The sequence below is a fragment of the Maylandia zebra genome, linkage group LG3 (genome assembly GCF_041146795.1).
Source record: "Maylandia zebra isolate NMK-2024a linkage group LG3, Mzebra_GT3a, whole genome shotgun sequence".
Taxonomy (NCBI): domain Eukaryota; kingdom Metazoa; phylum Chordata; class Actinopteri; order Cichliformes; family Cichlidae; genus Maylandia; species Maylandia zebra.
Window position 1 is genome coordinate 40,713,749 of NC_135169.1, and position 17,327 is coordinate 40,731,075.

At 43.0% G+C, this 17,327-nt stretch overlaps 1 protein-coding gene and 1 long non-coding RNA gene across 32 annotated transcripts in view; one reads left to right on the forward strand and one right to left on the reverse strand.

Annotated features, from left to right (window-relative positions):
• The window catches only part of ptprda (protein tyrosine phosphatase receptor type Da), a 416,134-nt gene that overhangs the window by 311,312 nt on the left and 87,495 nt on the right, over positions 1-17,327 (forward strand). For all 31 annotated transcript variants that reach the window (XM_012919961.3, XM_076881859.1, XM_076881856.1 and 28 more), the window contains one exon: positions 443-628. In XM_012919961.3, coding sequence (XP_012775415.3) covers positions 526-628 — 103 coding nt within the window. In that variant the 5' untranslated portion in view covers positions 443-525. The remainder of the gene's footprint in view (positions 1-442; positions 629-17,327) is intronic.
• Positions 14,135-17,327, reverse strand: part of LOC143416534 (uncharacterized) — a 43,645-nt gene continuing 40,452 nt past the window's right edge. Inside the window, exons 2-3 of the long non-coding RNA XR_013096922.1 lie at positions 15,688-15,807; positions 14,135-14,525 (exon numbers count right to left, since the gene is read on the reverse strand). This is a non-coding gene — a long non-coding RNA (uncharacterized LOC143416534). The remainder of the gene's footprint in view (positions 14,526-15,687; positions 15,808-17,327) is intronic.

Here is a 17,327-nt window from a genome sequence, read left to right on the forward strand (position 1 = left end):
ATCGCTGCTGATCTGAGGTGGACTTGGAAGGTGCTCATATTATGGAGCGCATTTAATTGGCGCTCGTGACCGGAGCTGTGAAGACAAAATCATATTAACTCGCCCTTTCATCTGGGCGGTTTCTCCCTCTCTCTCTCTGTGGCTTGCACTCTGCGTCTCACTCCTTCTCATGCACACGTGCACACGCGTTGTGTGAAGTGACTATTCCATTTAGAGAACTGTCAGAACATACCCTGTGAGCACATCAGGCTCTTCCTATCCTCTGTCAGCTCCAGCCGAGGCTGTGTGGGGGTATGTCAGAAATGTGCAGGAATAGATAAAACCCGTGGAGCCAAACAGCTTTGTTTCATTCATTCTCCTCTCTCTTTCTCTCTCCTTTTTTTCCCCCCTCCTCATCCCCTCCTTCCTTCTCCCTCTTCCTTTCCCTCCTTGCCTCGCATAGGCTGTGAATACCCTGCATCTGAGAAATCAGACCAGACTGACTCACAGGGCTCTGTGAGCCAGTGCCACCGAGGCTGCCAAAGCATGCTGGTGCCAAGCTGTCCCACCATGCGCAGAGCCAGACCCACGCTGCTGCTGCCGCTGCTGCTCGTCCTGGGTCTGCTCCTCCACCTCGCCGACGCTCAAAGTAAGTACACCGTCCGCTTTCCCCACGGGCCTCGAGTGTGGTGTCCCGCTGGTTATGGGATGGGGACTGTTTTTTGAGTCATCTCTTTCATTTTTGTTTAAACATCATCATGCGCAGAAATACTTCCTGTACTGCGTTTGTAAAAACTTCACAGGCCTGTGGGTAAGAGACACTGTTTGTCTAATAATGTGTTATTATTTATTTCCTGAAACATATTTAAAAAGTGATCCCAGTCAGTGATGAGAAAACAGGCCCTCTTCCATCAGTCCTATTTTACTGTTCCCAATGTGTCTATGCCTCCTTTACACACACACCTTTAGTCCACAATGATCAGTCTCTTCATCTCAACTCCTTATTTTCCAGCTACTTCTTTCTGCAGTAAAAACCAGAAACGCTCACGCCTCAGCCAAGAATCTAGCAATGAGAAATCTTTGGAATTGAGTTACTTGACATCAGACACCTGCCCATTGATGTGTGACAACCGTTTTCAAACCTCATTGAGCTCTGGTCCTACACCAAAAGACCACCTCCCCCTCCCCCACATCATCCCCCACCACTTTTTTTTTTTTTTTTTTACACTAAGATCTATGAATCATTAGCTACTGGAGTCACAGTGAGATGAATAAAAATTTTTATTGCTCCCTTTGCACTGCCTGAAATCCCCTCAGTTCAGCTGAATATCTCAGAACGAAGGGCTCGTTCACCCAAGGTCACAGACAACGGAGCCAACGCAAAGTGGAATTGATGGGCGAAATTTTCAACTTTGTGCTTGAGAAATGTTCCCTGCAATCCGCTCCACTGTGTTTTATTTTTCTATTCTGTGCCCAACCCCCCCCCCCCCTTACCCCCAAGCCACATATGTCTCTCAGCAGGGAAGAGGCAAACAGTTGAAAACGTCTTCTCCGTTTATTCCCCGGTTTTATGTGCAGCTCCGGGATTTATTGACACAATTTAATTATGGGACCTTCCCAAAATGGCATTAACGGTCGATAAACGTTACCATTGAGCGGGCTCTTCGGAAGCCATCTTTTCACAAACTCCCATCTTCCTCGGCGTAGTGTGAATTCACATAACATTTGCTCAGACAACCTCAGACAACTGCCTCGGTGAAACTTCCAGACATTCCAAATCTTGACGCCTCAGTACTCGCCATTCCCCTGCAACCCACCCCCACCCCCCGATTAATTCCCTTCATTTGGCTGTGTGGTTGTTAGCAGCTGCGGCTACCCCCGTACCCTACTTGAACAGCTGTGCGGGGTCATCATTTCAAAGCCAAAACACACACACTTATCACGAGGTAGCCACAGCGCCTGTCTGCTAATGACTGAAGGGGTGTGTGGGAGTGAGGGAGGTCACGGAGACGCGGTGCTTGTTGTGTCTGCTGCCGAGGTGTGCGAAAACATGGCTGCTCATAAGCAGAGCCACTTCAGGCAGTACATTTTAGCTCTGGGATTTATATTTGCTCCTTTCTGTTCCTGCGCCACCTGATCTCCCACATGCACGTGTTTGCTCCTTTTCTTTCCCCGGCTTCTTTCTATTGTTTTTCTTCCTAATCGCTCTCTTGCCAATTTTCTCCTCAGTTCTTACTTTGGCTTTTTCTTTCTGATGTTGTATTGTTTTTTTCTTCCTTTCTGTTTTTTGTTTCCCCCGCCAGCGTCTTTGTCTTTTCCCCACCTTCTTCCCTTGTTGTTTGGAAGCCGTGCAATAGCCCCTTCCAGCGACTCGGAAGCTCCTTAATTTCCTCCACTGTGCCGATGCTTGTGCATGCCCAGCCCTGACACTCAAAGGCTCTCCCTGCATGTGTGCTGTGCACTGAGGACCTCAGTGCACATCAGTTTAGTCTGTTCCAGACTAACCCCTCAGCACCAAAACCCTACTGTTGCTGCTCTGGATCCATTTGGATGTGAGCTAGCCTCAGGCTGTGGACCTGGTGGAGGATATGAGACACACGAGTGCAGAAAATGGCTGAGTCTGCCTGTTCAACAGATGGCACGAGCCTTAGAGCCAGTCCTACCTCACATGTTGGGCACTCTTTAAGAAAATTAACAGTAAGGACTCCTAGTAAACATGCACTTCTCTTAATAAATATAAAAGGGTATTTCCTTATCTCTGTGCAGGTCTGTTCGGTCTGCTGTTGTGTGTCTTTGGCATTCTCTCTGTTGCTCTCTGTTGTTTTCTCCTTCACCTTGTTCCCCTTGCTCTTCAAATGCCTCCCGTTTAATTTGTGTAGCAAATTGGGCTTCGGCAATAGCTCGAAGGGGGGAGGAGCGGGGGACATAATTGTCCCCAGCGAGCCAAGGGGGGACAAAGTGCGAGAGAGGCAACAAACAATTTCTCTGTCTTTTACTGAGCAGTAATACAAACAGGACTCACTGGAGATGAGAGGACAGCCTAAAGCATTAAACAGCTCCACCTGCGCAGGGATGAAGTTAAAGCGAAAACTTTGGTGTGGGCACCAGAACTAAATAACTCGGGTCTCCTTTAACTCGATAGAGCTTTTGCTGCATGAGCCCAACACAGATATGAAGCAAAACCAAACCAGGTTTGGACTGGATCGTGTCTCCACAAGGTGTGGGGCTTGATTTTGCTACTGGGCCACAGAAAAATCAAGTCAACCTGCAATATAACTTAGATTACAGAGAGGAAGAATTTGCCAGCGTCAAACTATTAGATAACAGTTCAATGCTGGTAAGGCTGGCATTCATGCAACAAAAATAATGTACAACACAATATACAACAGAAATAGACAATAATATAGTGCTGTAATTGTAACAACATACTGCTGTAATAATGTTATAATCATATCGTAATATACAACAGTTTCAAAACTCAGCTGTGATGACAAAGAGTGATATTTTACTGTATTTTTAGAGCAGGCTGCTTAATAATATGTAGCTTAATCATTAAACTGATTCAGCTACAGATGTGTATATTGCGAACTAATTTACTGTATCTTTCTTTTCTCAATGAGCACACATCACTGACATCAAAAACCTAGTTGTCTCCCCAAGACAGCTCACTCTCTATTTACTTTAAGGGAAACAGCATTATATTTTATATATTCATTTAGTTTTATTTGTTCTTTTTAAATGTATTTTTAAGATTGTAGTGCAGTAAAAATCTGATAAGGGTAGCATAACAGATGTTTACTTTGATTGCACTTTTAATAACAGTATGTGGGAGTTGGTTTAGGATAATAGGGATTGATTTGTGCATAATTGGAGCTTATTATTTAGTATTAGTGTACAGTAGTGTTCTTACTAACTAGGCAGCTCAGCCTCTTTCTGTTGACAATATTTACTTATACATTTTTGGGTCAACTTGACTGAAAGGTGGATTGTGAAATGTAAAAGTGAGGTCAGAGGTCAAATGTGACATGATTTTGGATGCGAACTATCTATATAAACATTTTATGAAAGTTTGATCTCATCTGATCTTGGAGACGAGGTCAAAGGTTCAAAGTAACATCTTTTTAGAATCCCCATATATCACTCCATATATGCTGATATGTTATGTACAGATTACTGTTATTTCTGTGACCTTCAGATCAGTCTATCAATGTTCATGAAGTGTGACATCATATTTTACATTTTTACACACTACTTTCTATGTGTTGACAAGCACACTTGCACGATTCATAGGTTCTGATTTATCAGGCTTTTTGTTCATTTTCAGCCAATAAATCAATAGGTTGAACTTAAAGTCCTTGGTGAATATGAGCCACATTTTAATGGACGCCAGAATTCATTTAGAACCTTTCAAGCTGTCGTGTTTAAAGACCGGTAGAAAGACAAGACAACTGAACGCTACCACAAAAGCATAACCTCCCTGGTGGAGGTAAAAAATCAGCTGGTCTTTCAGCTGCAAATTTGCTCAGTTACGTCTGTAGAGAAACCCAACTCACACACTTTCTAGCCCATGCTGTGTTGGACCATGTCAAACCCTTGGCCTAATAGTGTTTTAATTGATTGCCCTCATTGCTGGTGGATGGCGTGGTGAGTCACAGCGAGCCAGCCCAATTCTCTTTAACACGTCAAACGAGTATCGACAAGGCTCCGTCCTCTTTACACATTAAGATGTTAACACCCAAACTTCATCTCGCTCACGCGCACGAGTATGGAGCAACATGCCCACCCAAGCGCTAACAACATCCACAGACACCTTAATGTATGTGCAAACCTTTGGAGCCTGCAATCAAAGGTGAACCACATGGGAGGAAAACAGCACATCATCTATTGATGTGGTGCTTCTTCTGAGCTGCAGCAGTGTGAAAAAAGCAAGCCATAGTAGAGTTGATGGGGGGCGGCGGCTAAGGGCAGAATTAAATACAACAACATCTAAAGGCAGCCATGTTTCTATGCTAGTAGATTCTGTCCTTTCCCCATAAGTCAACTAAATGCAGAAGCAAGTTATGACCCAGCAGTATCTACTGTGACAGCAGAGGAGAGTATAAGTGTCATCTGTTTAGTAGTAATGCAGCAACAGAATGCGAAAAAATTAGAGGCATGCCTGCTGGACGAGTTATAACAAATTATGCACACACGCAAAGACACACTGTCATTCCTATGAGCGTTACAGTGTTGTGAATAAAGCTGCAGCAGCAGCAGCGATGCACACAGATAAGTGGAGAAGTTCTAATGCATACGCTCGCCCCACATACCAGCTAAAAAGCTTCACCTTGTTAGGAGTACAAAAGCTAATGATACTCAATTCCCCAGATGACGTTAGGATGTAATGTGTGTTTTATGCATGCCTTGCCTAATATGAATTATTGTAAAATAGTATTGTATTTGCATATAAGCTTGCGGGCTGTACTGAAATTAGCATTTTTACAACAGCTCAAATTAAATCCGTCTGCTTAATTTGCCTACATGCTAATTTGATTTAAATTGAGTCTATTCCGTTCGCTTTTACGCTTTTACGCCCGTACCCACGGAACCGGAATTAGGCACACAAATAAGCGCGCGCCGAAGTTACATGTTTGTGTAGCCGCACGAAATGACATCAAAGCAAGAGGAGAACCGTACTCTCAGAGGGGGTTTTGATCCAACTTTAAATCACTGTAATTCTTCAAGTCTACCACCTCGTTCATCATTCTGCCGGACGCTGCTCATGTGGAAATCTCATTGTTGGCTCCACTCGTTCATTTCAAAACGTATCTTAGCGCAGCACATCCTTAAAAACTAGCGTCGATATCTACAAGGGGAGAGCATGCATCATGTTCACACTTCAAATAAATGCGGTGAGAACACCTTCGGCTGAGAGTGCCAGCATTTAATTACCATCTAGTTGTTTGGATGAAGACCTTGTGACAAGGCTGGGAATCTGAGATAAAACAATGTTATCGGTGCAATGCAAGATGCTCGCTTGCAGGTTGAACTGAACGAGTAAGAAGTCATTATCATTTTCTTTGGCTGTAAAGGCCTGTACCAACTCCATGTCAACAATGTGCTGTGCAATTATGTGTAAAGGTTGTATCAGGCCCATTATTAACTCCATGGATGCCGAGTTCTCCGGCAACTTTGCCCAAGTGTATTATTTAAGGCCATTAGCCTCATCTATGGATCGCAGTCATTTCGCCTCGCACTTAGACCACAAAATCGCACAAAAGCCAAGCAATTTTCATCACACCCCTGACCCTCCCACTCTCAAGAAAAGCAGATAATCACAAGCTATATGGAGATGTTGTACAGGCTCCGATGAAGGTAATTAAAGGCTAGCCCCCACGGTTAGTAACGCCACATCTGAGTGCACTTATTTCTTCAAGAAATAACCGACTAAAAAGTGGTGGTGCAAATTAAGCATGCTGTACCATTCACGTCTCAGAGTGGGAATATTGACAGAACAAAAGCACCTTAATCCAAATTGTAAATCCATTGGAGTGGCAATCAACAAACTCCACAAATCCCTTTTTCTAATTCCATAGATTTGAATCCCTCGCCATGAAACGACAGGGTCTGTCGTACTGTGAAATGGTATGGATTTCAGTCAACCTGGCGCCTCCTTATCTGTCCGTTGAGCGTTTATGGTGTCAGCAAAACAATAGAGGGCCACGTTAACACGGTGTGTCATGCTAGTTTTTTTTGTTTTGTTTTGATTCTTACACAATTGCTCTCCCTTTCTCTCCCTCATGCGCACACACTCTCATTGAAAGAGGACCTCGTAGCACGTCTTTGAAGCCGGGATCAGCCAGTGAGACGAACACAATGCCAGCTGTTCTGCATCTGCCGGGCTTACGCTTGGCACGATTCGGGCTTTGCTGGCGCACGTACTAAAATCTGATCACCCTTCACACACTGTGCCAGTGAACTGTATAACAATGCAGGTGTTTCATGACATTGCCACAGTGACAGTGCAATTAATGGATTGATGCCGTAGCTGTGGCGATGCGATTACTCGGCTAGTCAAGTCTGAAATACACGAGCGCTCACAGACCAGATGATGTTTTACTGCAGTGTGCAGGTGAAGGGGAGAGAACAAAACCTCTGTGTCTGCACAGCAATCTTACTAAAGATGCTTTTATACTCACAGTACAGAAAATCATACTCAAGTCTTTTAAGTAGAAAAGAGAAGTGAAAATGGTTCCATGTGGATTTGAGTCATAATGTTCCCAAAACATGCTGGAGTTTGTCTGCTCCCCATATGCTACCTGATTTATCTCCCAACTTTAGATTGACTTGTTAATAGAGAGAGATGTCCTTTATGTGGTCATCTGAGCACACAGCTCTGCCCCCAACCACAGGCTGTTCAAATCTTTTGTTTGCAAGAGGCTGTTGATAAGATGAAAGTTAAAGAGCTGGAACAGGAGGCTAAAACAGCTGCTTGAACTGTGGGGGCGGCACGAAGGTTATAATACTGAGACTTATTTTCATGTTAGTCTTGAAGTGACAATAAAAACTAGGCTTCAAAAATGAAAATAAAAAGAACGTAATGACGTGAAATGATCAACAGTGCATATTTTGTCCTGTCTCCCTCTCTTCACTCCTAACCGGTCACAGCAGATTCAATTTGATTTTAGTGATACAGCGCCAAGGCGTTTTATATTTTAAGGTAGACCCTACAATAATACATACAGAGAAAAACACAACAATCATATGACCCCCTATGAGCAAGCACTTTGGTGACAGTGGGAAGGAAAAACTCCCTTTTAACAGGAAGAAACCTCCGGCAGAACCAGGCTCAGGGAGGGGCGGGGCCATCTGCTGCGACCGGTTGGGGTGAGAGAAGGAGGACAGGATAAAAGGCATGCTGTGGAAGAGAGACAGAGGTTAATAACAAGTATGATTCAGTGCAGAGAGGTCTATTAATACATGTTGAGTGAGAAAGGTGCTGAAAAGGAAAAACTCAATGCATCATGGGAATCCACCAGCAGCCTACACCTATTGCAGCATAACTAAGGGAGGATTCAGGGTCACCTGATCCAGCCCTAACTATATGCTTTAGCAAAAAGGAAAGTTTTAAGCCTAATCTTAAATCTTCTTATCTTAAGATTGTCTGCCCCCTTACCAAGGTTCTGCCAGAGGTCTCTTCCTGTTAAAAGGAAGTTTTTCCTTCCCACTGTCGCCAAGTGCCTGATCATAAAGGTTTGTCTGATTGTTAGAGTTTTCTCTATGTTATTGAAGGGTTACAATATAAAGCACTTTAAGGTGACTGTTGTTGTGATGTGGTGCTGTATAAATGAAATAAGATGGAATTGAATAAGCTAAAATAAACCAGACTGGGTCTCCACATGATTGTGGGTTAGGTGCTGTCAAAAAATTGGCACCTGTTTTGAACTTTTTAAATTGACCCCTAATAAGACTCAATTTTATAATGATTAAAACTTATTCAGAACTAAACTAGAAGTAAACTTTGTCAAACATTGACAACTAAATGGAAATTAACTACCCTGGAAAAATGAACTGAAACTAAAGTGAACTGAACAAACAACAAAACCTCAAAAAAAAATTTAAATAAATAAAAAAGGCAACTAATTAGACAACACAAAACTATAATCATTCTGGGGTGCACCAAAGCCCAGTGTGAGATCATTATTTTTGAACTTTGAGTCGTGCAAAACTCCTCTTACAGAGTCCAAGAATAAAAAAAATCATGAAGCTGGAAATGAGCACTTTTCTGGATACATGTTTACTTAGTGCAGTACATTTGGCTAAAATGTTCCTTCATCTGCTCCACATTCATGACTTGTTCATCAATTTTGCGCTAGCAAATCAGGCCAGTGATGATAATTTGATGATTACCAAAACTTTGCGATTTACATAAACAAAAGTATGCATCATTCACAACCAAACTCATCCAAAATCTAGTGTTTAATTTGTACGTCATAAGCAGTACGCAGAAATCGGTGGTGTACAGTATGACTGTGCTGCAGAGACAGGATTTACATGTCATTCAGTAAATTGTTGAAAATATCTCTGAAGATAAAATCTGCACTTTTGTTTGGTTGCTCACTTAATTCCCAAGCGGTAGTAACAGCAGATGGATCTGCATATTTGATTTGGCACAGCTTTTATACTGGATGCCCTTCCTGACCCAACCATCCCATTTATCCAGGCTTGGGATGAGCACTAGGAGTACACTAGCTTGTGACCTTCTTAGGCTGGGCCTATCCTTCTGCCCTTTAATTGGGGATCTTTTGTTTGTTCCTGCGACTGTGTTAACCACTACACATGAAAAATGGAAATAAATGTTGCTAAATTCACTAATTTGTTTGTTGAAACCCTCCCATCCCTGACTTGTGAGGGTAGCAATCACTTTTGAATTCCCCACTTCAGAACTGCGTGCGGTTTGGGCGCGTGTGTGCACGCGGGGGGGGGGGGGGGGTAACACCCGGCCCTAGGCTGGCGCTTTGGTCTCACACTGGGGGGTCCTAAAAGTGCGACACGTTGCACTGATCTCAGTGCAGCACATTTGTGTGCCTCGGGGGGGTGTTGGGATTCTGCAGTGGGGTTAATGGTCTAAACCATTCATCTCCATGAAGCGCCTCCGGGCGATCTCTCAGTCCTAGCCAAAAAGCTTACATCCCAACCTTCTTACCTACAGCACTCGCCAAAGCGTGATGCAGATTGGGAAATCTTTATGCCCCGAGCTCCTCCTGTCACAGCTGATTTACATTCAGCGCTGTGATGGAGTGAGTGCTCAAAGTCCGTCTTAGGAGAGCCATCTTTCTCACCTAATACCCTCTCAAACACACTACATCTGTCAGTCTTTCCTGTCACTCCGCCCTCTCTCTTGTTTGCGCGCCCGCTCACTCATTAACTCACTCTCGCGCACACCGGCTCACACGCCCTGCGCCTTACACACTCTCTCTCTCTCCCTCTTTGGCTCCTCTGCACCGGCAAATGAGTCATGCCATTTGAGGAGCTGAGATTTATTGTGACACACTGCTTTAGTGTGGTTTATTAGTTATGGCAAATGAGAGTGAAAGCCTCCATTGAGAGGTGAAAATGCTCTCACGCCACAGCAAGACCCATAGGCTTTTCAAGTTGAGCCTGAGCCAAGCTCTTGTTTCTAATGGTGGAGCACTCTAACTGCCCATCACATCATATGTATTCACACACACACACACACACACACACACACACACACACACACACACACACACACACAATTACAGACGGGTCCCTGGACATTTATGCAGTGTTTAGACAGCATTCATCATAGCATCCATAACCAGTCTGTTTCCCTTTAGTTTTAATACTCCCCTGGTGCCATCTTTCATGTCATTCATCACCCTCTCATCAGCTAATTAATTACCCCCAATCACCCCCATCACTTGAGTCACGATGAAGGATATTTCAAGTTAAGTGCAGATAATTAATGTACAACAAAGAGGCTGGAATGACCGTGGAATCCTGAGACAAAAGGCGGGACCTTGTTAGCTTTTACAAGCCCCATTAAGGTAAACAAGCAGTCCCGAATATTTCATCAAAACATGGTGGACTGCTTTAGTCCTCCTAAATTCAACCTCATTCGCTCCTTCCTTAAACAGTCATTCCTGCACTTTTATCTTTTCCCTGCGTCTTGATAGTCGGTACAAGACGGCACAGAGTGTGCTCTGTGATGTCAGGATTTGTGCCTACATGGATTTCATTAAGTACACTTTCCAAATAAGATTTTCCCGCCTCTCAGAGCGCAGAAAAATACATGATCAGAGCGCCTCGCAACGATCCCCTTACACCCCTTCACCTTTCTCCCTGCCCGTGACCGGGTGGGACAGAAATTGCACACGGTGCACGATCTGTTGTCGCCTTTCATTAAATGGCACAATTTAATTGCGTGTGCTTTCCCTCTCATTGCTGGGATTTAAGGAGAAACATTCAAGAACAATAGGCTTTAGTTTTACCATCAAATTCTTATTTGTGTATCTGGCAAATGAGGACATGAGACGCTAATGAGTTAGCAGGTAGCAAAGTGCCACAGAATGAACCAGTTAAATAGAAAATTTAAGAGAGTCTTTGCATGAAAAGCCAGAAATTAAATACTGAAAAGAATTTAATTTTCCCTATTTTTGTAACTACTGCAATGTTTTGCACATACTATGAAGGTTTGCGTCTGGCTATGTGAATAGTCATATAGTAAATATAGTCAGATGATTGAAAACACTCCCTGGGGTTTGGTCCCTGTTGGCCAAGATTGATTTTTTTTTTTCTTCAGTGAGATTTTTTGGGATTTTATTTAGCTAATTTAGTGGTTTGTCTCTTTGAGTATTCAACTTGGTAAATAATTAATATGGAAAACCCAAACGCTAAATAGCACAGCATGGTGGTTTTGCTACATTGAGTGAGATATCAGACTTGTACACAGACATAGGGGGAGATTCTCATGACTACGACTCGAGGCAGGCATTGTCTGTCTGTAAAACAAAGCCTTAATCCTCCACCCGTCCAACCTGTATATACTGTAGTCACAGATAATGTTTCTTGATCATTTAATAGCATCTGTTACCCTCACCTGTTTGTTCATTTTGAGGCTGCAAGGTGGTCTTCCTGTGATTGCTTCATTTGAATCCATTGGCTCACCTGTTTTGTCTGTTTTAAAGTGAAAATAATCCCTAACAGGTGTAATCTTTGTGCAAACAGTGTGCAGGGAATGGTAGCTTGTTGGCTCGCAACACATTCCACAATCCTAGCACCCATTCCTAAAGCATAAGATGGTAAAAGTAGCTGCTGTGCAGGGTTGAATTACACATATTCACTGTCTCTGTGGCATACGTGTATATAAAAGAAGCATGTTCTCCACACATGCATGTTAGACACCTAATGGAACCAAGAGATGGGCAGTACTTGTGGTGCATTATAGATCAGATGATGTGCAAAATCCATGCTGACCCATGCCTGCCACATCAATGTGCTGCTTGTACAGTGTGCTAATGTCAAAATACCACGGATGCTGAGAGATTACAAGTTGGGCGACAGAAAATAAAGCTACGGGAGAGAAAAGAGCTTAGTTGACGATTAACTAAAAGAATGGATGGATTGACTTTTAAAGGCATTTGAACCAGATGAGGTGATAGGACTGAAGTGAAGGGGAGGCTAATACAAGTTACAGGGATTTCTTTTATAGTTCTTCACTGCTTAGTGAGGTTTTTTTTTCTTTTACAAAGCTCAGAGATAATTTTCAAAAAGTAATCCTGGAGCCTACAACTCTAATCCCGCCGATATGATTAGGTTCTCGGCATCTTATGAAATGATCTCGACTCTTTTTTTCCCCGTTTTTTTCTAAGGATCTGAAATTTGGTAATGAAAGTCAAAGGTAAACAGATTAAAGATATTGCAGTTGGGATTGAATGTCACATTTTGATCTCATTTCAAGTCTCTTGTCATACACAATGAAAAGCAAAGAAAAAAAAAGTTGACTTTTATCTTGAAAGTATGCGCCACCGCATTTAACTTCCAGCCAACTTCCATCGGAGCTCAGAGTCAACACTGTGTGAACCAAGAGAGTTTTTATTTACAGCATTTGCACAAAGAGAAGCACTTTGGCTCGCGGTCCTCTCGGCTTGCGGCATTATAGCGGACAGACGCTGAAGCATTACAGGAAAAAGATAAGAGTACTGCAGGTTTATAATGTGAGGGGGGGGGAAAGAGTGCTCTGAAAATGCAGCCTTACGCCAAAATAATAATCCATGGCAACACACAGTAAGGCAGTAAATAGTGAAAATAACAAAGGTCCAGGCGACTTTGTAGTAATCAGTAGGCTGTGTAGTGGCTGAAGTGATTCGGGGGGATGGAGACGGAGAGTTACAATAATAGCAAACAAAAAAAAAAGCAAAACCAAACCACGGGAGGGTATTCTTATCTCAGATGACTGCTATCTCATAGAAGACAGCCACTTTTGTTTTGCCGTGGCTCATTGTGCAGTGTCTTTGAAATCCACGAGGGCCTGTTACACAGCATTCATTTTGTCTCATCACTCCCACAAAAGCCTTGACTGACAATATTTGAGATAGTTTGTTTCAGGTACAATGAGAGTAATTATTCAGGCTGCACTGAGAAAACAGAGAGTACCAGCAGAAAGTAAGCAACATTACTGGCAATGACACAATATGGCAACAAATTACTAGTAAGAGCTGCACAAATAATGACACGGGGCTGGGGATTGTTAAAAAAAAGAAAAAAGGAAATGCAGTCAGCACACCGCTGCTGTGGCTTTCTGAGCTTTGCGAGGTTATGATAAAGTTAGAGGCTCCAATAAACACAAACGGAGCCTCGTCTTTGGTCAAGGTTGCTTGAGATAACAAGATTAGACCAAAAAGAAAAACGCATGGGTCAAATTATGAGCACAAAACCAACAAAAGCATCCAAGGTGTCTGTGTGTGCCCAGAAAAAACAAGCTGAATTTTCCCTAAAGTATCCATGTGCAGTGGAGCTGGTGCTCATCACCGGAAGAAGCTGTAGTGTGTGCCCTGGGTCAGCCATGCAGAGAAGCACTTTCTTGTTTACTGCCACCCTACTACTGTTCCCAGCTGCCTTTTTTTTTTAATCCAATAAAGGGCTTCTCAAAAGGCAGATCTATCCATCGAGTCACTGCTCTACATCTGTACAAGATCTGGAAATATTGATTAGGTGATAATTAAATTGTCCACCCCAGCTTGATATGGATTAATAATTGTCCACTAATGCCCTCCTGACATTTTACTGCATTGACTCGATACTGTTTGCAAGGGTGCCGTCGATAATTTTGATGATTAGTATTCCTCGTTTTGTCCCTAATGAGACCAATCAGAGCTGGCTCGACTTTTTGCCTAAGACTCAGAGAGAGGAGTGAAAGCGAGTGAGAAGGGAGGATAGATTTTCTCTTAGGACCCATTACTCAGTGCTTTGGGTCCTTATCACAGATATATCCCCTTGCTTTACAGGAACATTTCTTGTCTTACAAACCCGATTCCTGACAAGTAATCAGCGTATCGCCGGTCTAAATATAAACTGTCATTCTGCGTTGATCCAAATCACGTAAAGAGGACATCTTTGGACAAACAACAGCACCAGTAGGAGTACTATAAATACTGAGATGAGAAGGTGGTATGGGCCGCGTGCCACATCGCTGCTTCGACTTCCTCGCTGCCATCTGTGAGTGTTCCTCCTCTGGCATTCTCACAAAGGCCTTTTGTGAATTCCCCCCCCCCCCCTTTGTCCCTGTTTGCTAGGTTTAATTAGGTTATTTACTTGAGCCTCACCTCCCAGTGTTTCATTATAGTGGGCATTGCAGATAGGGCTTCACACAGGGCAGGGGCAGATAAAAACTTAGGACAAAAGATGATAAATGTCGCGAGCGGGGACCGGAATGCAATCTGGCCGCCACGATGCAGAGATGCTCTAATGGCTTCCCAGCAAGGAAGGGGGAAGGCACTGTCGAGATGGCAACGTGATAAATGGCGCTGGGATGGCAGTAAGGACTGTAGGCAAGACAAAGAAAAGAAAAGAGTCATGGAAGTGGCGGGAAAAAAACAAAACAAAGCAAAAAAAACCAAAAACAAAGATGGACCACAAAATGGATCTAATTAATCTGGACTTCGAACCCCCCTCACTGACAAATCCAGTGCAGAGGAAGAAGAGGAAGTGAAATTGTTTTTAGGGATGTGTTCACCCTCCACCTCCAGCCACCAACCCTCCTTCCCTCCTTTTTCCTTTCCATTCCACTTTCCACCCAGGTTGGAAAGGCAAAGGGACGTATGGCTTCTGACAGTGCTGCCGCACCTGTGGAATGATTAATGGCGGCGCACTCGCCTCACATGCTGCAGAGTGAAAATATCCATTCCAAAAACACAAGGAGAACTCTGCTATAAACATAATTCTTCTGCTATTTACCGGTACATTACACAAACGTAGGTTTTAGGCCTCCTTTAAAGGCAAACAACATTCATCGCAGACCTGTTTTTCTTTTTCTTTTTTCTCCTTATAATGCTGCATTTTCTCTACTGTATTAACTTTCCGGATGGTTTCTCACTGGTGAATACACTACATTACATCGGATTCGTTTATTCTTAAAGCCATCTATACTAATGTATGATGATTACTATAAAAATGGATGGGGGGAAAAAAGTGAGCATGAGAGAGGAATGGAAGGAAAAAGCCTCTCATACAGGGATGAATGAGTGGATAAAACTGCATTAGCGCTGATATCTCATTCAATGAGATGCGTGCTGAAGTGATGTCAGTACTTTTTAGATACACAAGTGTTAAGGGAGACTCATTTGCAAGCCACATCCGAGTTTTATTCATATGCAGAAAGCTACGCTAGTCCCGACAATTATGGATGCAGTTTGCGACTTTGACTATTAATTGCAGATACTTTACATCCTTATGAGATCTTACACTTGAATCGTATCCGTGCGATGCGTTGGATAACTCCCATTTCACACCATTGTAAAGGACCCTTGTTTGACGTGACCGACTACCTCCCCATCAGTTCAGTCCTATCTTTGACAAGTCTCACACTTTAAACCTTCAAGTGCACTAGATTTCCTGGAGTATTCACGATGTTCACGCTAAGTCAATTTGTAGGCTTACTATTTATCCTTTAATCAATGTGAGAAGACAAATGAAGTCATTACTTACCGGGGATCATAGTACCTCGTGGCATTTTGTGACAATGCCACCGGCTTTTAACTTTATCTCTCGCTCCTTGGCGGTTTCACTGCTCCACAATAAAATAACTCCAGTCGATACCCACTTGCGCTGTTAGAATGATTCAGATAAGAGTGAAAAACAAATTAATAGCAGATTTGAAACTTGGATAAAACTTTATCCACAATGGAATCTGGCAGAAACAGCCAAAGCACATTTCGATCCTGGTATTCAAACATTATTTATCACATTTGAATATATTTAAAGTTCCAGATATGAACTTTTATGGCAAAAACATCCCAGTGTGGAGGATACAAGTATAACAAATGTCTTTAGTTTGATTCAAGTCAGGCAACACACTTGGCCTGGTCATAGTTTCTACTTTTTTCCCCTCTTTAGAAACTCTCATAATTTTTGGCAGTCTGTTTTGGATCATTATTTTCTGGAATATTCCTTTTCTGCCAGGCTTTGGGAAACTTGTCATCTTGTCAAGCATTACCTTGGTGTGTTCACTGGGATTCGTGCTGTTGTCTTTTGGTTTTATCCCCCGACACCTTTTTTTGTACTCATGCAACCTCATTGACAGGGGAGCCTCCAGAGGTTTTGCCTAGGGGGGCCACTATAAATATTAGGGTGACACAACAAAAACAAAATTTCCAGTTTTATTACGCTGCTATCAAATATAGGTAAAAAGAGAGTACATTTTAGCGGTGGCCAGTTCCCCCCCTGGCCCCCCCTTGGTTGTGCCCCTGCTCATTGCATCACACTTCCACTGTTGGGATTATGTATTCACTGTGGTAGTCCTGGCTAACGTTCGTGCCAGATACACTGGGCCTCATCTGAGCCGAACAAATTCATGTTGGCATCGTGCGATCAAAGAATGTCCCCACAATATTCATCAGGGCTCTTTTTAATGATCTTTATCGAAGTTAGTCTTGCAGTTTTGTGCCAAAGAATAAGTTTTTTTTCAGTTTGTTTGTTTTCTTATGCACAGTCTGAGCTTTCAAAGAAGCCCTGGCTTCATTTGATAACCCTTGTGACGAGTTGGAGGCACTTGCCCATCTGTTTTTCAGAAAAAGATTGTCCAAGTAGGGCACAGTCCATGGCATCATTTTAGGGGCATGGTCTCCTGATTACTGTCTCGGTCCTGTTTGTACTGATTTTAAGGTGGTACCTTTCCATCCTTGCAAAAAGGATGTTTTTTGCTTGAATGTCTGCTGCTATTATACAAATAGACCGAGGGTACAAGGAAGTACTCCAATTGTTAACTTAGAACGGGTGTAAACACTTCAGCTGTATTGTGAAAAATACACAAGTATGCACTTATGTCTGGATGCACAAATAAACGTGGTCTGTACAGTATTTCTGTTCACACACTTATGTACATACACTTAAAGCACACATTAAAAAAAACTCCCACATTTACTCGCCTAGTGGACTAAAGCCCATTACTGCCAGCAAACATTTGCACTTGAGGGTGGCGCCTTTGTGTACTCTCTCACTCTGTCAACTGAAGCTCAGTTTGGCGAAGGGTGAAAAGGACTAAGAAGGGAAGGGTAACCAACTCCATCAGTCCAGAGGCCACATCTCCGGCCCCCAATAGTCTCATGCCCTGCGGAGGCTTCAAATCA